This window comes from Taeniopygia guttata, chromosome 24, assembly GCF_048771995.1.
Source record: "Taeniopygia guttata chromosome 24, bTaeGut7.mat, whole genome shotgun sequence".
NCBI classification, from domain to species: domain Eukaryota; kingdom Metazoa; phylum Chordata; class Aves; order Passeriformes; family Estrildidae; genus Taeniopygia; species Taeniopygia guttata.
The window spans coordinates 6,767,996-6,789,258 of record NC_133049.1 but is presented as its reverse complement, the minus strand read 5'-3'; the positions used below and the strand labels follow the sequence as shown (position 1 = coordinate 6,789,258).

Here is a 21,263-nt window from a genome sequence, read left to right as displayed (position 1 = left end):
TTAAATCTAAATGGATTTCTACCCTGTAGAATTTTCACTCTGTCTGAAGGGCACACAGCCCCCCCAGATGCAGCACCCAGCGCTGGGTCCCCCCGCCCCGGGGCTGGGAGCTGCTGTGTGACACATTTTTCCACAGTGAGGAATCTTTGGGAGGGCAGAAGAGTGATGGATGGGGGAGAGGAGGGTTTTTCAGGCTTTATTTGGAAAGCTACACAAAAGGGCTTTGCTGATTAAAAAACAAACCCCAGCTTTAAAAAAATAAAACCACCGAACCCAAAGACATGTGAACAAGCCAGCCCTGCTCAGAGGAGCCACTGCCAGAGCAACTCTGCCTCCCCATCCCAGCTACCAGAGGTGCTCCTGTGCCCAGGGCCAGCCCCATCCTGCCCCAGACAGGCTGGATCCTGCCTCCCCCACCCCACAGCTGCTCTGTGCCCACAGGAGAGGAGGAATCTGCAGGATGGGAGCACGGGGGCAGGGAGAAGCGCTGCTTGGAGATGAGTGAAATAACTCCCTGCTTCTAAACTGGGATAACTGGTGGGTAGGGGCCGGCTGCCAGCCCGGGAAATGCCAGTGCTGTGGGGTCCCTGCCTGCAGAGGCGGCTGCTGGGGCCTCGCTGCGTTTTCCAGGCTCGCTCTGCAGGAATGGGGGACAAAGGGACACTCTGGGCCCCGCTGCAGCGGCACGAAGGGGCTCGGTGGGAATGGCACTCCCTCACAGCGGCGCAGGCTCCAGCAGGAAAGGGTTTAAGGCTTGTTTGTTGTCCAGGAGGAGGGAAGGGAAGCTCCCTCTGCAGTACCAGCCCTCTCTCCTTGTTTCCAGCACCTCCCGCAGGACACAGTGGCAATGGTCCGTGGGGCTCAGCAGCGAGCCAGGGGTCGTACCGAGGCAGGGCCCTGTCAGCAGGGCTGGTGCTCCCTGTCCTCCCCGAGCAGTTCAGTCGATGCCTCCCGGCCCAGGAATCCCATTCCAGCGGGGGCTGCCTCGTGGAAGCTCACAGCTCTGCCATTGCTGGAAAGTTTGGGGTGGGTGGGGGTCCAGGACCCCTCCTCCCCGTCCCGGGCAGCCTCCAGGGGCTCACACTCCATCTCAGCCTCCTCCACGTCCTTCTCCTGGTACAGAGGCACCGACTCCATCTCCAGGTCGTGCTCCAGGGCTCGGTGCTTCCCTCCCTGCTGGTGCCACCTGCAGCTGGTGGAGCTGGAGCAGCCCAGGTCCAGCCCCGCCTCGTTCCTCGTCAGGCAAACCTCCAGCATGTAGTAGAAAGTCCAGAACACGGCAAAGCATCCCAAGAGCAGGAGGGTCTGCAGAGGAAAACCTCTTGAGAAACAAAGCTCTCAACCCCCTCAGGGCCCTGCCCGCTGCCCAGCAGAGAGGGCACAGAGTGCTGAGCGGGGTCCTGCTCTCCCAGCTCATCCTGGGGGATGCAGGGCTCCCAGCTCATCCTGGGGGATGCAGGGCTCCCAGCCTGCAGGCAGGCTCACCTTGAGGGTGTTGGCTGTGATGGTGTAACGCTGCTCCTCGGGGATGTCCAGCCCTGGGGGACAGGGCAGGGAGAAGTCCCCGCTCAGGTACTGCCCACTCATGGCTTCCTCCAGCAGCCTGGGGACAGAGACACCCCGTGAGGCTCCCGTGGGGCTCCAGGGAGGCTCCAAAACGCCCACAAAGGGTCCAGGGTGTCTCCTTCAGCACACAGAGCTGCCCTGTGAGGTGTGAGGGCAGCCCCAGCCTCACCTGGCTCCAACCCAGTGCCCACAGCAGGGACGGAGCCCTCAGCCTCCCTCTCCTGTCCAGATGTGGGGCCCTACCTCTGCCGCTCCTTCATCTCTGCTGCGGACCAGGAGGAGCCGTACAGGGTCAGCTGCCACTGCTGCAGGGTGCCAGGCCTCAGGCTGTCGTCCCCTGGGGAGGAACCAGGCTGGTCGGGCGGGGAAGCCTCTGAGCCAAGCAGGGTCTGAGCTGGCAGCTCCCCGGGACATGGCACGGAGCTGCCACCACTGCTGAGGGCCCTGAAGGCAGGACTCACCGATGTCCCTGATGAGCAGCCTGTAGGTGCCCTGAGCCTGCTCGCCCCAGCAGCGCACCGTGGAGAAGGTCCAGTCAGAAAAGCCATTGGGGTCCCTGCCAAGGGGAGAGGGGAGACAGCCCCTGAGGGGTCACAGAGCCCCTGAGGGGTCACAGAGCCCCCGGGCCGGCCCCGGTGCCCCCGTGTGCCCGCGGTGCTCACGAGTCCATGCTGCGCGTGGTGCCGATCAGGGACATCATCCCGCTGGGGCAGAAGAGACGGATCTCCAGGTTGCCACGGCGAGGGTGGGTGATGGTGACCGTGACAGCCACGTGCTCCAGGGTCCTCATGCCAGACAGCTCCAGGTCGGCGGGGGTGACTGGGAAAGGGAAGGGGGGTTTTGGCCAAGGCTGGTGGCTTTGGGATGGAGTCCCCACTCCCAGCCAGCCCCACGGGGCTGTGGTGCCACTTCACAGGACACACACATTGTCTCTGCCTCTTCCCAGCTGCCCTGTGTGGGTCTGGGACAGTGCCCAGGCTGCTCCAGCCCATCTCCAGCTGCTCCCAGCTCCAGGAACGCTCCCAGGAGCACAGCCCCCTTGCAGCGGGGCGAGTGGGTGGGTGGGCACTCCCAGCCCCTGCTCGGGGGATGTGGGCACATGCCAGGACAGCAGTGTCCCCTGTGTGCAGGCGTGCTGGGGCCGGGCAGGGCTGGGCCCAGCTCCCCTTGCTGCTGGTAGCCCCGAGCAGCCGCTGGTAGCCCCGAGCAGCCACTGGTAGCCCCGAGCAGCTGCTGGTAACCCACAGCAGCCGCTGGTAGCCCCGAGCAGCCGCTGGTAGCCCCGAGGAGCTGCTGGTAGCCCCGAGCAGCTGCTGGTAGCCCCGAGCAGCTGCTGGTAGCCCCGAGCAGCCGCTGGTAGCCCCGAGCAGCTCCGCACGGCCCGGCCAAGTCGGGAGCTGCAGCATTGCCTAAAATGGTCAAAGCCAGGCGAGCAGCTCTGGCCGCTGCCCAGCCCAGCCCCGCTGCTGAGCCCAGTCTGGCTCCCCGACAGCATCAGTGCAGGGGATGGGCTGTGGGGAGGGGATCCCCTGGGGATGGGCAGTGGAAAAAGCCCAGGCAGCCCAGCACTTAACCCCTGGCTGGCCCGGCACGCCGGCGGGCAGGGCTGGCTCTCTCTCCGTGGCTCTTACCGTTCCAGGCCACCTGCAGCTCCTGCGGGAGCCACGGGATGCTCCTGCCCTCCTTCAGCACGGGGCTCACGTAGGAGGCCAGGTACGGCACGGACTCCCAGATCTGCCAGGGCAAGGAGAGAGGGCTCAGCACGGATCGCGCCCTCCCTGCACAGCCATCCCTCCCTGTCCCACAGCTCTCACAGGCTGCTCCTGGGCTGGGTGTGGGCCAGGCCAAGGGGCCTCTTCTGATGATGCTCTGGGACACGCAGGCTGCTGTGACACCCCAGGGATGGGAGCAGTGCCCACATGCCCAGGAAAGGAGGGAAAGTCACTGCCTGGGAGCCAGAAGGGCTGATCAAGGTTTGGGACTCCCCAGCTCAGGGTTTGTCACAGTGGCTTTGAGTGGTGCCCTGAGGCTGTTCCGCTCCAAGCCCTGGTACAGGGGACAGGGAGCAGCAGAACCCAAGTGCCTGCAGGTAGAGGGAGCAGCCTGGAGGTCCCTGTGACCCTGAGGGCACGGCTGGCAGCGGCAGTGACCCGGCACAGCACACAGCTGGGACCAAGTGCCAAAGGGCAGAGGAGGAAGGGATGGGGATGCCTCTGCCTGCTATGAGCACACCACTCCCGGAGCGGGCAGTGAGAACAGCCTGGTCTGGGGGGCAGGACACCCTCCCTGCAGCACCGTGCAGCGAGGAAGGCACTGCTGACCAAGCTCCCGTCGCCGTGGGTCGGGCCCTCGCCATGGCTATATATAGTGCTGGGGAGCAGCAGCAGCTTGGGATGGCTCTCAGGAGCCTCGTGACCTCACAGCAAAAGCAGCCTCAGCGCCAGGGCCAGCAGGATGGTGGCCAAAGTGCTGAACGGCAGCGGTGTCACCCCATGGTGTCACCGGGACAGGAGCTGTCCCTGCCACGGGGCTGGGCTGGGCTGCTCTGCTGCCCACGGGCAGGTGTGGGAGGGCAGGGAGTTACCTTGGCAGCGTTCACCAGCCTCCAGGCGTTGAGCAGGCCGAAGCCGTGCTGGTGGCTGTGGCTGAAGCCAGCCTGGTTCGTGTCCCACTTGGCGTGACGGTCCTCGTACTGCAAAGACACACAGGGTGCTCTGCTCACCTGGGAGCAGCCTGAACCCCCAGGCCTGAAGGGAAGGAGGCCCAGACACATCCCACAGGGCTGGGGAAGCAAACCCACATGGCCTTATTAGAAAGGAACAGGTTGATCTTTGTTTGAAACAAATCCCAGGACAAATCCAGCTCCTCAGAAAGGAAATGGAGCAGCACAAAAGGGCACAAATGCCTCTGCTCTGAAACATCCCAGCTGCTGCCCAAACCACTGCCTGTGCCATCCTGGAGAGAAGGAACGGAGTCCTTTAAATCACCAGGAGCTGGGGCAGGACAGATCTGGGCCCCATCACTTCTTGGGCTGCACTGCCCTGGCAACATTGGCTTGGAAGTGATGGAAAACACTGTCCCATGCCAACGAGAGCACAGCCTCACTGCACACAGACTCCTGCTCCCCAGAGGGGTGAGGGAGAAGCCCCATCCCTCCAGTGAGTTCTCACCCCTGCTCTGGGTGAAAGGCAGGGCTGTGTTTGCTGCCCAGCTTCTGTTGTGCCCATTTCCAGGAGCCCAGCTCTCTGCAGAGCCCAGGAAAGGCCAGGACAGAGTTCCTGCTTCCCACTGCCTGGACCATGAGGTGACACTGCAGAGGTGTCAGCCCTTGGGCTGGGCCAGCCCCACCTGCTGAGCTCTGGAACCTGCTGAGCCCTGGAACCTGCTGAGCTCTGGAACCTGCTGAGCCCTGGAACCTGCTGAGCCCCGGAACCTGCTGAGCCCTGGAACCTGCTGAGCCCCTGAACCTGCTGAGCCCTGGAACCTGCTGAGCCCCTGAACCTGCTGAGCCCTGGAACCTGCTGAGCCCCTGAACCTGCTGAGCTCTGGAACCTGCTGAGCTCTGGAACCTGCTGAGTTCTGGAACCTGCTGAGACCCTGAACCTGCTGAGCCCTGGATCCTGCTGAGCTCTGGAACCTGCTGAGCTCTGGAACCTGCTGAGCCCCTGAACCTGCTGAGCTCCTGGAAGACCCCTACACTGGCAGATGGAGGCATTCCTGAGGCAAATAACCCATTTGTTATCCTGACAGGGGAGAATGCCTCAGGCACATTCCTGGAAGGAACACGGGGTGAGCCAGGCGAGGCAGAGATTTATGGAGGAGCAGCAGCCAAACGAGGATGTGCACAGCAGGGCAGGCTCCCGGCCATCCTGCAGGGAGGAGGAGGAGGAGGAGGAGGAGGAGGAGGAGGAGGAGGAGGCCAGGCCCTCACCTTGGTGGCAGTGAAGACGATGACGTGCTGCACGTCCCGCCAGGTGAGGCAGGGCCGCACCTGCAGCATCAGCGCGATCATGCCCGCGGCCAGTGGTGCTGCTGCCGACGTGCCCGTGTGCCCCTCCGTGCAGCCCGTGCCCTTCTGCAGGTCCCAGTCCGTGGTCACCTGCACAGAAACGGCACCTGTCAGGCCTCTGCTGGGGTGGGGTGGCCGGACAGGGACGTGCCAGCTCAATCTCAGCTGTGACACAACTGTCCCCGCTCACAGCCAGCCAGGAGGGCCCCAGGGCAGCCCCACTGCAGCGATCCCAGGTGGGAAGTGATACGTGGAGACAGTTCCTTCTGGAGAGACAGAGAGAGAGAAACCAGCCCTAACGAAGCAACTTTGTGGGAACCTCCTGGCAGGCACAGTTTGGGCTCTTTCTCACTGTCACTGCTGATCAGTGTCACACCCAGACTGCCGGGGGGCCATGGGACTGTGCCGAGCACACACAGCCTCTGAAGAGGCATCAGGAAGCTCTCAAATTCTGCCACCTCACTGCAAAGCAAGTGCATCCATCTCCCTCTGCTCCCCGTGGGGAGAAAGCCCAAAATCTGAGGGGTTTCCTGTGTTTTTGCTTGGCTCCACCTCATTTTTCCAGCTGTGAGCGGCTCCAGCTCACGCTGGGACACTGAGTGTCCCACACAGAGCACCCCCAGAGCACAAACTTTCAGTAGGAAGCACATCCAGTGCCAGAAGCTGTATTAAATTCTTCCCATTAAGGAAACCACACAAAGTTTATGGTCTGGTAAAAAGGAAAAAAAAAAAAAAGCTGGAGCAGATGACTGCAGGGAAGTTAACCCTGAGTTAACTCTGGCAGCACTGCAGGGAGCTCCAGGGTGCCCAGGAGCAGACTGTGCTGCTGAAAAAGGGCTGTGTGGGGTTTAGCAAGGCAGGGGCTGGCTGAAGGAGCCACTGTGGCACGGGCTGTTCCCAGGCTACGTGTGGATCTCAGCCTGGCTGCCCCATGGAGTGCCAGCTCCCCTGTCAGTGTCCCATAAAGCCAGTGTTTAAAATGAACGTGCATTTGTGACCTTCAGAGCACTCACACCGTGCTGGGGGAGGCCAGACCAACCCATGAGCCTGGAGCTGCTGATGGAATGCAGCAGAGCCCGCGCTGGTTCCCTTTTTTCCCAGGGTCAGCACTTTCCAAAGCAGCCTGGGACAACTGCAGTGATTTCTGAAAGCGAGACCCAGCCCCGCTGAGGGTTTTACTGTCCCTGTGGCAGATTGTGCCGTGCCCTGGCTGGGCACAGCTCCCTGCCCTGGCTCTGGGCTGCAGGAGGAGCTCGCTGAGTCCCAGCCAGGTGCCCCAGGATCCCAGGCTCTCCCTGCTGCCCAGGTTTCCCCAGCACGTGGGGAAGCCAGTTTGACAAGCCTGGATTCAGCTGCTCTGAGGCAGGCACAGAGCCAAAGGAAAGTGCTTTTGGGAAGTCCTGTCCTGGTGGGAGACCCTCCAAACGTGGCCAACCCAACCCGAGGTATCAGGAGCCAGCGCTGCTTCCCCCAGGCTGCCCTGGGGTGGGCAGGCTCTGCAGCCCCTGCTGGCCCCACAGGACAGCAAGGGGTCACACCACTGCGGTGGGGCAGCCTGGCACCAAGGCAGGGACAGGCTGGGTCAGGCCTGCAAGGGGGAAAACAGCCCTGGCTGCTTGGCTCGGGCAGAAAGGACGTGTTGTTGACAAGAAGTCATTTTTTGGCAAAAGAAGGGAAAAGCTGATAAAAATATTCTTAAAAAATCGACTGGGAGAGGCCTACGTGCCAGAAGAGAGGAGAAGCTGGGGCCAAGTTGTTTAAAGAGCCCGATGCTCTCCCTGCTGTCCGTGCTCCAGCATGCCCTGGGAGCAGAGCGAGGTGGGCTGGCTGGGCAGGAGCCAGGGGGGCTGAGAGCAGGACCCTCCCTCTGTCTGCGTGGGGATAAATGCACCTGCATGGCTCACAGAGGGGCTGTGTGGGAACGGGAGGGGACGGAGCGATGTCCTGCCTGTCCCAGGGTGGCCAGGAGGGCACAGGCAGGGGACACAGCTACTCACGATGCTCCTCATCATCTTGTCCCCGCCGCTGAAGGTCACGGCCAGCATGGAGGCACACTCCTCAGCATAGAAGGGCATGGAGCCCGTCTCATCCACGGCTCCTGGGGAACGGGACAGGCACCGCCTGTGAAACCTGTCCCCTGCCACTGCTGCAGCTTCAGGCTCCTGATCCCCTGCGAGCCTCTCCTGCCAGATGTGCTCTTCCAGGGCCTGGCAGCTGGGCAGGGAAATCAGCACCAAGCCTGTATTTTGCCCACCTGGAAGCTCTACAGGAAGGGCAGCCACGATAAACAATCCCTCACTGTGCTCAGTATCACACAGATCTTCTGCCCCTCACGCAGCTCCTGCTCTGGATTACCCATTTGCCCTCTAACACAAATGATGGGAATGCTGCATTCCAGGGTCTGTCACAGCCCGGGAAGGAGGCCTGGACACGGGCAGGAATTTCTGTGGCCTCCCCTTGCTCTGTAGGTCAGAAGCAACCTGCAGGCTTGGGGACTGAAGCCCAGCACACCCTAAATGCTGCCACGCTTGTTCCCAGACATGTTCCCACAGATTCCCACCACCCAGCCAGCTCCCAGCCGGGCAGGGTCTGTGCTTTTGGGATCACCTCAGTGCTCCAGGCCGGGAAGGGAGGAGACAGAAGGCTCACCTATCGTGACAGTGTAGATGGAGTTGGCATATCCATCGTAGTTGCAGTTGTCGCTGTGCTGGCCCCCGTTGCCACTGGCCACCACGAAGATGCTCCCGAAGCCCCGGCGACCCGCGATCACGCCGTGCTGCAGGGCAGCCTGTGGACAGGGACAGGGCAGGGTGTCGCTACAGGACAACACAACGCGAGTTACTTGCTATTTTGCAAGGTAAAACAGAAAGTTTATTTTCTGACTCTAATTTTTATACTTTTCTAAAGGTGACAGTGGATTGGAGAGTAAATGGGCCACCTCTCCAAAGACATTGGACAAACTACTAGTACATCAAGTCTCTCTACCCCTATGAAGGAATGCAAAATAACACGTTATTTACAGAAACTGTGTGGGAAAGTTTCCCAATAGAATGTAAACTCAGAAGGCTTTAGAAAAACTCAAGAATCAGGGCGACAGCAGGGGGCTCCTTCCAGACTGACCCCAGTGCTTTCTGCCAGCAGCCACGTGTGACCAGGGCTCCCCACAGAGCCACTGCCCTGTGTGCCCAGCCCCACAGACACGGGGGCCTTGCCTTTGCTGAGACACACCGCAGCACGTGCCCCGGCTGGGAGCGCATTTCAGCCCAGACACCTCTCCCAGCCACAGCTCCCACCCAGGGAAAGGACACGTCTGATGGATGAGCACAAACACAACCCCGCTGGGGTGACCAGCCTGCTCTCCCTCCCCGGCAGAGGAAGGTACATTCTGCCCATTCTGCTGTGGCACAGCGAGCTCTGCCTGTGCTTTGTGTCCTGGAGCTTGTTCCAGCTGTCTCTGCAGGCAGGAAGGGAATAAATTAACTGGCAGAACTGGAAACCATTTGTTATGGTGAACCAACGGCTCGGTTGTCAGCGCCGCTCTGAAGGGCGCAGGAACTGCTGAGCTGTGGTTGGAAAAGCACAGCAGAAGAGCACTGGAGCAGAACCACACCCCACTGCTGGTTTTGGGGCCCCTCAGTGACCCCTTGCTGCAGCCCAGGCGGGCTGGGTGTGTTCTGCAGCAGATCTGCAGCACAGGAGCTCTGAGAAAACCTTAATGGCCTGGCAAGGAGCAGCCTCAGCTCTGCCTCTCCCTCCCCCTGCAATCCCACCCCCCGTTATTTACTCCCAGTATCCAAAGGCCTCGAGATGAGCACAGGGAAAGCTCAGCCTCCTGAGCAGAGCGTCCTGCAGGCTGCAGAGCTGTCAGCGCCACACCACAGGTTGTGAAAGAGCCTCTCCCTGCTGGGAGCAGCCTCTCCTTGCACAGCTGATGCTGCCCTGCCCGAGCGTCGCCTCTCCCAACCACAGTGACAGGGAACCTCCGCCGGCAGCGAGAGACGGGCACGGACGTGCAGAGTGTCAGAGCAGAGTGACACTGCCTGAACGGGCAGGCAAGAGGCCACAAGCCAGCCCTGGAGGCTCCCCCAGCGCTGCTGGGGCTGGGGTTTACCTTTCCCAGTTGGTGGGGGCCATCCACAGTCTTCCCATCGTCATCGGGACCCCAGCTGCAAAGAGAGGCAGCGTGAGGTGACAGCCCCAGGAGCCCCTCCCTGCCATCACAGCCAGCTCCCAGCTGGGACTGCAGAGCTCTGCACTTTCCCACCCGTCAGGATGGCCCCTCGCTGCTGGGACATCGCTGTCATGTCTGCACTGTGCCCCTGGGTCACATTCCAGCGCACAAAATGTTTGATTTTTATTTAATGAGCGGCTTCTCAGACATTCCAGTCCCCGTCACACGGGGCTGCCTGACCACAGTGGGGAGCACAGCCAGCCCAGGGGACGTGCTGCAGCAGCACACAGAGGGACACCTCACAGCTGTAGGTGGGACAGTCTCCAGGAAGAGCATTTTGGTGCCCCAAGGCTAACTGCAGCCCGGGAGGATGGGAGCTGGTGTGAGCACTCAGCCATGAGCTGTGACCCGTCCCAGGCAGAGCAGGGCTGGCAGCTCAGGGTGCCCTGGGGGCTCACCTGCAGCTGTAGATGTCATTGATCTGATAGTGCTTGTTGAAGGCAATGGCCTCCATGCTGTCCGTGAGGGGCCCGTCCAGCACTCGGATGCCTGCAGGACAGAGGACAAGGAGCTGAGGAACACGGGTCACATGAGCTGCACAAACTGCAAACAAACTCCTGGCTCGAGGCTGCCCCGCTGTGCTCACCCTGTAAGGCCAGCCCAGATTTGGAGGGCTGAGGCAGCACCAGATCCCGTTGGATTGGGGCAAACCCTCCCATTCCTTGTGCTGTGGGTACACAACGAGCTCATCCCTGCTTCTGCCAGCTGGGAGCCTCTGCCTGCTGCGCCCTGACCCCCCCGGCACCCCAGGGACTGTGGTGTGAGCAGCTATGGACAGAATTGTGTCCCAGCAAGGCTGTCCCCTGCCCTGCCAGGGACACATCCTGCAGGGCACAGAGACCTCCCTCCCTCTGCGGGGCAGCTCAGGAGCTCTGGAGGCAGCTGGGGCACAGCACACATTCCCTGGCCTCACAGGGGAGAGACACAGCACCGGCTCTTCACCCTTGTCCATGCCACAAGGCAAAGCTGAGACCAGGGGCCAGGGCAGCGAGAGGGGCTGGCCAAGATTTGCTGCCCCAGTGCCTCCAGGCACAGCCTGGGCATGTCATGGCACAGCAGCCAGCACGGCACACTCTGCCAAAAGTCTGGCAGCCACGGAGGCCAGGAACACTCTGGAAAAGCTGCCAGGAGCCAGCTCCCCTGCAGCGGAGCTCAGGCAGGCGCCAGGCCCTCCCTGCAGCAGCCCAAGGAGCCGCTGCAGCCCGTGGGGCCGTGTCCCACCCTGTGGATCCAAAGGGCAGGCAGCCTGGCAGCCTGGCCCTGACCTACCCGCGATGCGGCTGCCGTAGGCGACTCCCACCGTGCAGAAGCTGTTGTTTGGCACAGCCGCGATCTCCCCGGCGCAGCGGGTCCCGTGGTGGTTCCCGTTCTCCTCGTCGGGGTGAGGCATTGGGTCAGGGTCATTGGAGTTCAAGTCATAGCTGCCTTCTGGGCACTGCAAACAGACCCACAGTCGGGATTGGGGCTCTGCTCTCCTCAATTTGGGAAAAGCAGGAGTTAAGTGAGCGCAACATGGGCTGAAACACAGGCTGGATGTCATGGGAACTTGGAGGCTGCTTCCTCACAGGGCTGCAGCTCAACTCCGCTATCTGCTGCTGTGGGGAAGGGACCAACCAAGGCAGCTCCAGGCACTGCTGCGGGTCAGAGGGATGCCAGCTGCTTCCCATGGGTTGCACAAAGGCAGGGAAACCCCAAACCCGGGTACAGAATCTCCCAGGAAAGGTTTGCTGCTGGCACTTTCCGCCCAAGGTGACGGCGCAGGCTGGACTCTGAGCTCTCACACGCTCCTGTCACACTGCCCTGCCTCCAGCCTGCACAGGCACTCACGTAGTTTGGCTGGATGTCCTTGATGGTGTGCTCCACGCCGTCGTCCACCACCACCACCGTCACCCCGCGCCCCGTCACGTTCCGCTCCCACACGCCCGTGACGTTGATGTCCTTCCCGGGGCTCTTGTGGTTGTTCTACGCACCAGAAAGGACAGTGGGGACAGGGTCAGCGCTGGGGGGACCTCCTGGGTGCACTGGATATGACGTGTGGTGCTGGGTCCAGCACGGGAAGGAGTCACAGGACAGTCAGGGGAGATCCTTTGAGGCTGACAATGAGCAACAGCTGCTCGAGCCACGACGTGGAGGGCACAGCGTGCTCCAGCCAAAGCCCTCTGCCCACCCCAGTGCCACCAGCGCACAACCAGCTGCAGGAGCTGTTTCCTCCCCTTATCACAGCAAGCAGGGCGAGCTCTCAGCGAGCTCCCTCCTCACCAAAGAACAGAAAGAGGCTGTTCTGTCCCTCAAGTGGCAGCTCACCTGCAGCCACACAAACAGCCCGAGCCTGCGAGCACGGCAGGAGCCGGGTAACCACTCACCAGATGCCACTGCTGGGGGTATTTGGGATCGTTAAAGTGCAGGCTGCGCTTGGAGCGCTTCAGCAGCTTCTGTTCCGAGTGCCACCGCACGCTGTCGTGCTGTGCAAACAAAGCGTCCACCGCCCTCCTTATGGCTTCGTGCTGGGGTGCCGCGCGGCCCTCGGGCTGGTAGGCAAAGAGGTAATGGCCCTTGAGCTCGCCCACACGGCCCATGTTCACCAGCCCCGCCGTCCGCGCCAGCTCCTCTGCCCGCTGCTCCAGCTCCTCCTCGGGTGCATCCAGGCTGACCGCCCACGTCAGCTTCGCGTGGCGGCCCTCAGTGTCCGGAGCGCGCTGCCCGCCCGAGGCCAGCGGGATCCAGGGAGCGCTCAGCCAAAGGCAGGTGTGGATGCAGAGCGTGGCCTCCATCCCCGCGCTCCATAGCGGCGCTGCCCGCCTCCAATGCGGCATCAGACAGGCGGGCTGCAATGACAGCGGGGAGAGCCCCTCCTGAGGATGAGGGACACCCCAATGTCCCACAGAGCCCCACCAACCCGCTCCACGGCAAATCCCCTTCCCGGGAAACGCCAGCCCAGGCGGCTCCTTGCCAGCGGCTCAAACTGGAGGCACACCCGGGCTGGGCAGGGATGGATCCCAACCCTGCCCTGCCCGCCGGGTGCCAGCCCCGGGCCAGGAAACCGCGCTGGGCTGGCAGGAGGAGCCGCTCCCCCCTCTCGCCTCTGATAAGGAGCTGATAAGGAACTCCCGGTGCGTAGTTCCCCGGAACAAACACCACGGGCACCCCGCGCTCCGTGGGCAGCCCAGAGCCGGTTCCTCCTCTGCAGAACTCGCTCCTCACCTGCCCCCCGGCCGGAGGAACCCGCTTTTCCCCGGCACGGGCAGAAAGCACCACCGAGCCGCGGTTCACCACCGGCAGCGCAGGGCAAACACCTCCCGAGGTCCCGGTGCCCTGGCCGTGCCCGGAGCTCCACACCCCCGGTCCTTTCCCTCCCTCCACCCGCTCCATTCCCCCTGACACTGCATGATGAGCTCAGGGTTCTCCCCCTAAAATCGCTTTAAGCGCCCCTCGATCCCCCCGGCAGCGGCACCGCGCAGCGCCCCGGGGCAGCCGCGGCGCTCCCCGCTCCGCCGGGCACCGGCACCGGGGACACTGCCGAGGTCACCCACGGGCACAGCGGCCCCGCTGCCCTCCGCCACCCGCCCGGAGCCGGCGGCAGCGGGGCCGGCGCTGCGGGCCCGGGGCGCATCCCGCCGCCCGCCGCCCGCCGGTGCCGCCCCGCAGCGCTCACCGGGCATGAGCCGCCGCCGCCGCCGGAACCGCGGTGCCGCTGACAGCGGCGTCACATCCGCCGGGGCGCGGGGCGGAAGGGGCGGCGCGGCGGGGGCGCGGGTCGTGCGCTCCGCCCGGTGCCGCTCGCTGCCCCCGGTGCCGCCCGGTGCCGCCCGGTGCCCCCGGTGCCGCTCCGCCGGCCCGGCCCAGCCCCGCAGCCGCCCCCATGGCGCTGGAACAGGCGCAGGTCGACGGCCCCGACCCGCCGCGCCTCTGCGAGCCCGGCCCCGCCGCGCCGCCCGGCAGGTAACGGGGGGGCCGGCGGGGCGGCAGCGGGGCCGGGATGGGGCCGGGATGGGGCCGGGATGGAGCGGGGATGGGGCCGGGATGGGGCGGGAATAGAGCCGGGATGGAGCAGGGATGGGGCCGGGACAGAGCGGGGATGGGGCCGGGATAGAGCGGGGATGGGGCCGGGATGGGGCCGGGATAGAGCTGGGTTGGAGCGGGGATGGGGCCCGGATGGGGCGGGGATGGAGCGGGGATGGGACCGGGATGGAACCGGGCAGGAGCCGGGATGGAGCGGGGATGGGGCCGGGATAGAGCGGGGATGGGGCCGGGATGGAGCAGGGATGGAACCGGGCAGGAGCCGGGATGGAGCGGGGATGGGGCCGGGAAGGAGCCGGGATGCAGCCGGGAAGGAGCCAGGATAGAGCGGGGATGCAGCCGGGATGCAGCCGGGAAGGAGCCGGGATGCAGCCGCGGCGCTGAGCGGTGCCCGGTTCCCCGCAGCGGGAGCCCGCTCTCCGCCCCGGAGAGCCCCAGCGAGCCTGGTCCCGGCGGGGACGGGGAGCCCGCAGCCGGTCCCGGTCCCGGTCCCGGTCCCGGCGGGGATGCGGAGCCCGGTGCCGGCGGCACGGAGGCCGCGGGGCAGAGCGGAGCGGCGGCCGAGGAGCCCGAGGAGGAGGCGGCCCCGGGCAGACCCTCGCAGAACATCGCGGTGCAGGTGGGTGCAGCTCCCCCGGGTTGGGGCTGTGCGGGGCCAGGGCCCTGCGAGGCTCTTGTGGGACCTGGAGGATAAAGAACTGAATAAGCCGTGACCGAAGGGTAAAACACATCCGTACTTGCAGCTTTACAGCCGCTGCTGTCTGCCCGGGCCTCCGCTTGAATGTTAATTTATCTTTAATTAAAATTCGACCTGATGAGGCCACACCTGGAGTGCTGTGTTCAGGTCTGGGCTCCTCAGTACAAGAAAGACAAAGAGCTGCTGAAGAAGGGTGCTGCAGCAGAGGCTGTGAAGATGATGAAGGGTTTGGAGCATCTCTTTTATTAGGAGAGACTGCTGGTGCTGGGCCTGGCTGGTCTAGATAAGACTGAGAGGGGATCTCATTAATGCATATAAATATCTCCGAGAGGTGTCAGAGGATGGTGCCAGATGTGTTTTGTTGGTGCCCAACTATAGGATGAGGAACAATGGCCATAAACTAAAATGATAAGTTTCATCTCAATACAACAGAGAACTTCTTTCCATGGAGGGTGGCAGAGCACTGGAACAGGTCCCCAGGAAGGCCCTGGAGTCCCTCTGCTCACTGCAGGGGTTTATCTCAATTATTTCCCTTCACAGACTGACTTCAAGGCGGCCGATGCGGACGTGAACACGGACCAGGACATCGAGAAGAACCTGGTGGGTATCAGAGCCCTATGCTCAGGCTCTGCTGCTCACCCTCCCAGGCAAAGGAGCTGGAGCTGTTCTTCCCACTTTTTTCCTGTCAAAATGGAATCATAGAATCATTATGTTTGGAACAGACCTCCGAGACCATCAAATGTCAGCCTTGGAGTGCTGAGGCTTCCTGGTTACAGAGGAGTTTTGCTCTCCATGCAGGACAAGATGATGTCCGAGCGGGCCTTGCTGAAGGAGCGCTACCAGGAGGTGTTGGACAAGCAGAGGCAGGTGGAGAATCAGCTGCAGGTCCAGCTTAAGCAGCTCCAGCAGCGGAGGGAAGAGGAGATGAAAAACCACCAGGTATTTGGTGGAGAACTGTTTTTGTTTAACCTGCTCTGTAATTAATTTTTAAATCTTTATGAAGAGGCAGGAGAACCTGCAGTCAAGAGCATCAGCCTCCTGAGTTTCCTCATAATAACCAATTTATATCTTGGCTGGATCGGCTAAAAGGAAAGAGTTTGCTGTGTAATCTCATTGATCAACTAATTAAAAAAATAATGTATTTTAAACCAAAACCACTACTTGGTGATTTTTCTCTGTATCTGTTTGATGTTTCTTTTACTCCAGGAGATCCTGAAAGCCATTCAGGATGTTACGATCAAGCGAGAGGAGACTAAGAAAAAGATGGAGAAAGAAAAGAAAGAATTCCTGCAGAAAGAGCAGGATCTCAAAGCTGAAATTGAGAAACTCTGTGAGAAAGGCAGAAGGTATTTGTACGGCAAAGAGAGTATTTTTGGGGAAGAAGACCTTGCTTAACCATGATATAAACCTGGTGGAACAAAGAGGTTTAAACTTCTAGGAAGCAGCAAGTATTTAGGTCAGACCTGTATATAGATGAATTCAGGACAGGCCCTCTGTTTGAACTGGCATTTTTATGGAGCCATTCTGTCATGTCATAGAGGTCTGGTTTTTATTCTGAGGGCTCAGCGATGTTTTTGGGTAAAACTCCTCCAGTGATGGCTCCGAGTGCTCAGCCCTTTTCCCCCAAGTGACCATGGCAGAGCACGTGCTGGGGGAGCTGCCTGCAGCGAGCCTGGCTCTGTGCCACAGCCTTCGTGCAGTGCCAGGGGCCAGCAGGATTTGTGCTCCAGGGGCTGTGGGTGCCTGTTTGCACACACACATTGCAGGGAGCCATCCCCAGCCCGTGCTGTTCGAATGTGGGCCCTGCTCCGTTGGGATTCCAGCTGGGCTGTCCCTTTTCTCCCCTGCAGGTTGCTGAAGGAGCAGGAGGAGAAGGAAAACAAGATTGCCTCTCTGATCGCAGAGCAGTCTGATGAGAAGTAAGGCTCTTACCTTCACCTGATTAGTGCTGCCCAGAGCGCTGTTCTGTCATTCTGCCTCGCAGAGAAGCCAAAGCTCTTGGTTGGGACAGAGCAGAGACAATGATGCAGCAGTGCTGGCCAGTTAACGTGTCCTAGAGGTTTTATCTCCTCTTTCAGCATCAGGCTCTGGATTAAATCTTCTTTGATCCCAGTCACAAGCAGACTCCTGGATACTTGTGACATAAAGAACCCATAAGATTAGAATTTATGCTTGGTGGATTGACTCAGCTTGTAGCTGCTACTTCTGATTGAATTTCAACTCCCCAAAATGAGGGCAGACTGATTTCCCTGTCTGTTCCCCACAGCTGTTCAACTACACTAAACTCTGGCACGCTCAAGTATTTAAAACTGGGCAGGGATGCTCCAGGTGTTCCCAAAGCACAGGTGGAAATGCCCTCCAGGATCAGAACAGCATAGCTGCTTGGGCTGATTCCTGGTTCAGATCTTCCCTGGGATTGGACTGAATTTTGACCAGGGAAATTCCCCTTGTTTGGCCCAGAATCTTTGCACGCTGCTTGTTTGTGTGCTCTGGAGCAGCTCACTGCTGGGACACAGCCCAGGGAGCTGAGGCTGGTGTCATGGGCTGGAGACTGCTGATCTCCCATGTTCCAGCCCATCCTGAGCTCCTGGGATCCATCCTTTGGGGCCATTCTGGTGCCTGAGCCTGAGGGGACTTGTTCTGTTCTGTTCTGTTCTGTTCTGTTCTGTTCTGTTCTGTTCTGTTCTGTGTGCAGGCAGCTGTGGGAGATGGAGCTGGACAAGCTGAAGAACCAGCACAATGAAATCAACAGGAACATTCTTGAGGAGACAGAGCGGGCCTGGAAAGCAGAGGTGAGCAGGTGACTTCTTCCTTGCAAAGTGGTTGGTTTGGAATTCCAGCTGGTTAATGGGAAGTTCTGTGAAATTGGGAGCAAGGCCAAGAACCACTTTGTGGGGTAAGAGGGAAGATGAACACGTGTCAGAGCAGGAAGCAGTGGCCAGTGTCTGGTCTGGCAGCAAGGAACAGGAGTACAAAATCTGAGCCTCTCTCCATAGATCCTGTCCCTGGAGAGCCGGAAGGAGCTGCTGGTGTTGAAACTAGAAGAAGCAGAAAAAGAAGCAGAGCTACACCTCACCTACCTCAAGTAAGTCTGTGTCGTGTCAGAAGTGGCTGGAAGGGTCGCTCAGGTGTCCCCGTGTCCCCTCTCCTCTTCCTCTGCTTACGTTGGAGGTTGGACTGGAGTAGTTCAGGATTTCCTGTGGTTTTCTTACTGGATCAATGTGATTATTCAATAATGTCCCACAGCAGGGGTATGTGGGGCTGTGCTTATCCCCTGGCACTGTTCAGCTGCCAGGCTCAGTCAGTGCTGTTGGCTGTGGTGTCCCTGTGTGTCCCCCAGGTCAGTCCCTCTCCCTTGTGGGGTGCCTCACCTGGGGTGAGCCCTTCCCACCCGCTGGAGGAGGGGAAGCCAGGAGGGTTTGGGGGTTGCCTGTTCCCACTTTGCTGCCAGTGAGAGCACAGTTGCAAGTGGGAAAGTTCAGCTGTGCTTGCAGGTCTGCGCCGCCCACGCTGGAGACCATGAGGCCAAAGCAGGAGTGGGAGATGAGGCTGAACAGGATACGTATGACCAAGCAAAGTGTCCGAGTAAGTCCCTGCTGACCTCTCCCAGCCTAGCAGTGAGCAGTTCTTCACACACGCAGTGAGCAGCTCTTCACGTGCACTGTGTTTCTCCCTTCAGCTCCTCTCCATTCTTCTGTGGAGCCACTTTAGGGCCTGCCACCCCCTGGCTTAGAATGCCCCAAACTTGCTCAGGTTTGATAAATGCGCCCTTTTTCTTCCCTGTCTGCCAGGATCAGTTCAACGACCACATCCAGATGGTGAGGAACGGCACGAAGCTGAGCAGCCTGCCCCAGATCCCGACGCCGACGCTGCCTCCTCCACCTTCAGAAGTGAGTGCCTCTCCAGCCCCACAGCACGGGCATTCCGTGCTGCCAGGCCCTGGCACAGCCTGCCAGGTGCTGTGCGTGTGTGGGGTGACCCATTCCCTGTCTGGGCTTACCAGAGAGGAGGGGAAGGGTCTCCTTCCCTTTCCAGCTGCCAGTGCCTGCAGTCCTCACCTCGCTGCCTGGAGAGGAGGGCGCTCGGCTCTACTTCCAGGTGGTCTTACTCTAACCAGCCTTTCCCTCTTGCCCTGCTTTTCTTTCTCAGACAGATTTCATGCTGACGGCATTCCAGCCCAACCCCTCCCTGGCTCCCCGGCTGCCCTTCCCCATCGGGCCGGTCCCCGTGCCCATGGTCATGCCGAGCGCCGATCCCCGGGCGCTGTCCTTCCCTCTGCTGAACCCCGCCATGCCCAGGCCCAACCAGCCCTCCCCGCCCCTGCCCGCGTCGCAGGGCAGGAGCAGCCCGGTGCTGGCGTCGCTGATGGGCACGCACGGCCCGCACATGGCCCCCGCTGCCTCCATCCCCCCTCCGCCCGGCCTGGCCGTGGGCGCCGCTCCCGACTTCCACCGGCCCCAGCCGGCCGACAAGCTGGAGAAGCTGCTGGAGAAGCTGCTGACTCGCTTCCCACAGTGCAACAAGTACGGGCTCGGGGGTGGTTTTCGGGAGGGCGAGGTGGGTGTAGTGGGAGCTGGGATCAGGGGAAGGGGGCTCCTGGTGGGAACTGAGGCAGGCAGAGGTGGTGGGTCTCCATCAGTTTGCTGTGGGATGGGGATCACCGGGAGCTCTGCAGGACAGCAGGGATACCTGGGCACAGCCAGGAGCCCCCCAGCCTGTCTCTGGGGGTTCCCTGCTTTTTCCCCCGTGTTTTGGGGGGAGAAGCTCCTCAGCACGTGGCTCAGCTCACCTGGAGGGTGGAGGGGAAGCACACGGCTCCCCCCAGGCAGCGGCGCTGAGGGGTCCCGGTCTGTGAGGACCAGGAGCTCTCAGCAGGCTGCTGTCCACGCAGGGCCCAGCTGACCAACATCCTGCAGCAGATCAAGACTGCCCGCAGGACCATGGCCGGCCTGACCATGGAGGAGCTGAACCAGCTGGTGGCAGCCAAGCTGGCGGAGCAGCAGGAGCGGGCAGCGGCCGGCGCTCAGGTGGGACAGCCTGGGGGCTGCTGCGGGGGGAGCCTGGGGAGCAGGGAGAGCTGCCTCTGCTCCCTGCTTCCCCACGGAGCTCGGGCTGTGCGGCAGGGCTGTCCCCTGGGCTCCCTGGCCTGCTGGCTGCAGCGTAACCAGGGAACAGTTTTCCCTGGGGGGACTCTCCCGTCCTTTCCCCCCGGGCTGTTCTGATGTGCCTCCTGTGCCTTGCTGCAGCCTCTGGGCCGGATCAGGGCCCCCATGTTCTCTGCTCCCCTGCCTCAGATCAGCACGCCCATGTTCCTGCCGCCGGCCCAGGTCGCGTACCCGGGAGCAGCGTCACACGTAAGGATGCTCTAAGGGTGCTCGGCTCTGGGAGCCTGCTGGGATGTCCTCCAGGGATGAGCCCCCGGAGCTGGGAGCTCTCTCACAGCTGCCTGGGCTGCTGAGCTGAAGGGGACTGGGGGCACAGATCCTTTGGGATTCACGCTGGAACAGAGGGACACGAGACGTGGTGGTGGCTCTCAGGGCGGCATGGCTGTGGGCAGAGGGGACTGTGGCCTCGGGCTGCAGCTGAATCCGTGATCAGAGCTCTCTCTGACTTCCTTGCCTGCTCCTTTCTTTCCCTCACTGCCCCCCAGACCCCAGCTGCCTGTAAGCTGTGTCTGATGTGCCAGAAGCTGGTGCAGCCCGGAGACCTTCACCCCATGGCCTGCTCACACGTGCTGCACAAGGAGGTGAGTGTGTTCTGCTGCTCAGGGCCTCCTCCTGGTGCTTCCAGGTGACCCTTCCCGAGTCCTTGTTGTCCTGACACCTTGCCAGGAGAAGGGTACGATCAATAAACAGCTTCCCTGCATCCTGTCATCCCATCCTTTCTGTACTCTTGGCTGGCCACTCTGCATGGCCAGGGGCTGCTGGCTTTAGGAACAGGCTGCCCTTGTGTCCCTGAGCCTGTGCTGTCTCTGTGAGGCTTGGATGCTGGAGCAAGACAGTCTAGAAGGATCTGGAACACAGGGTGAGGGGAGAGCTGCCACTGCTGCCCAGGTGTCTGGGCTGGGGATGCCAGACAGGAGCTCTTGGGAAGAGGAGGAGACATTCCCATCCCATGGGCCTGGCAGTGGGTCACCTGTGTGGGGAACCCCCATCCCAACAGCTCTGGGGCCTCCAGCAGTGGCCCCTCAAGGAAATGGAAATCACGTTGAGGAGGGCCTGATGGCTCTGCGAGGGTGACAAGGGCTCCTTCCTCACGGTGCCCTTGTGGTGGAGGCTGCAAGGAGCAGAGGAAAACACCCCTGAATCGAGTGCAGTGAACAATGATGGCACCTTTGGGTTGGGCCAGTGGCTCTTGACTAATTCTCTCTCTTCCAGTGCATCAAATTCTGGGCACAAACCAACACAAATGATACTTGCCCCTTCTGCCCAAGCCTCAAATGACGGCTGCTGGGACAACGTGGGCCCCTGGGAGGAGTTGCTGTGAATAGACAGGATCAGTTCTAAGATTTCTACAGTTCTATATTTATACGATCATGTATACACATGTACATTTTTATTATATAGGTAATGTGTGTATAGAAAGTCTGTAAACATACAAATTCATAAATAAAGTGTGTATATTATGCAGTGATTTGCTGCAGCTCCTCATTTCTTAGTCCTCAGCCACCCCTTCCCACTTGGATCCCATCAGCTCCTTTCCTAGGGCCATTCCTCACGACCTGGTGCCTCACCACCCCCACA

The 21,263-nt window shown here is 61.1% G+C and overlaps 2 protein-coding genes across 4 annotated transcripts; one reads left to right on the top strand and one right to left on the bottom strand.

The window, feature by feature from the left end:
* Positions 1-180: 180 nt before the first annotated feature.
* On the bottom strand, positions 181-13,527 carry PCSK7 (proprotein convertase subtilisin/kexin type 7). 2 transcript variants are annotated; one of them, XM_030290900.4, is made up of 16 exons: positions 13,459-13,527; positions 12,170-12,631; positions 11,634-11,768; positions 11,076-11,241; positions 10,205-10,295; positions 9,687-9,741; positions 8,225-8,363; positions 7,573-7,673; positions 5,498-5,665; positions 4,151-4,258; positions 3,198-3,300; positions 2,229-2,385; positions 2,028-2,122; positions 1,810-1,903; positions 1,486-1,603; positions 181-1,305 (listed from the first exon to the last, which is right to left on the bottom strand). In XM_030290900.4, the coding sequence occupies exons 2-16, from the start codon at positions 12,617-12,619 to the stop codon at positions 901-903; spliced, it is 2,385 nt and encodes a 794-aa protein (XP_030146760.4). In that variant the 5' UTR covers positions 12,620-12,631; positions 13,459-13,527; the 3' UTR covers positions 181-900. The 2 variants fall into 2 exon arrangements, with proteins under 2 accessions (XP_030146760.4, XP_030146759.4); XM_030290899.4 differs by lacking the exon at positions 13,459-13,527 and adding an exon at positions 13,008-13,365.
* Positions 13,522-21,153, top strand: RNF214 (ring finger protein 214). 2 transcript variants are annotated; one of them, XM_030290901.4, is made up of 15 exons: positions 13,522-13,745; positions 14,229-14,442; positions 15,061-15,120; positions 15,319-15,459; positions 15,727-15,866; positions 16,371-16,439; positions 17,216-17,312; positions 17,517-17,605; positions 18,003-18,105; positions 18,312-18,410; positions 18,670-19,043; positions 19,412-19,547; positions 19,767-19,874; positions 20,171-20,266; positions 20,898-21,153. In XM_030290901.4, exons 1-15 carry the CDS (start codon positions 13,666-13,668, stop codon positions 20,961-20,963), a joined length of 1,872 nt encoding a protein of 623 aa, XP_030146761.4. In that variant the 5' UTR covers positions 13,522-13,665; the 3' UTR covers positions 20,964-21,153. The 2 variants fall into 2 exon arrangements, with proteins under 2 accessions (XP_030146761.4, XP_030146762.4); XM_030290902.4 differs by having other exon boundaries at positions 13,523-13,745; positions 18,015-18,105.
* Positions 21,154-21,263: the final 110 nt, after the last annotated feature.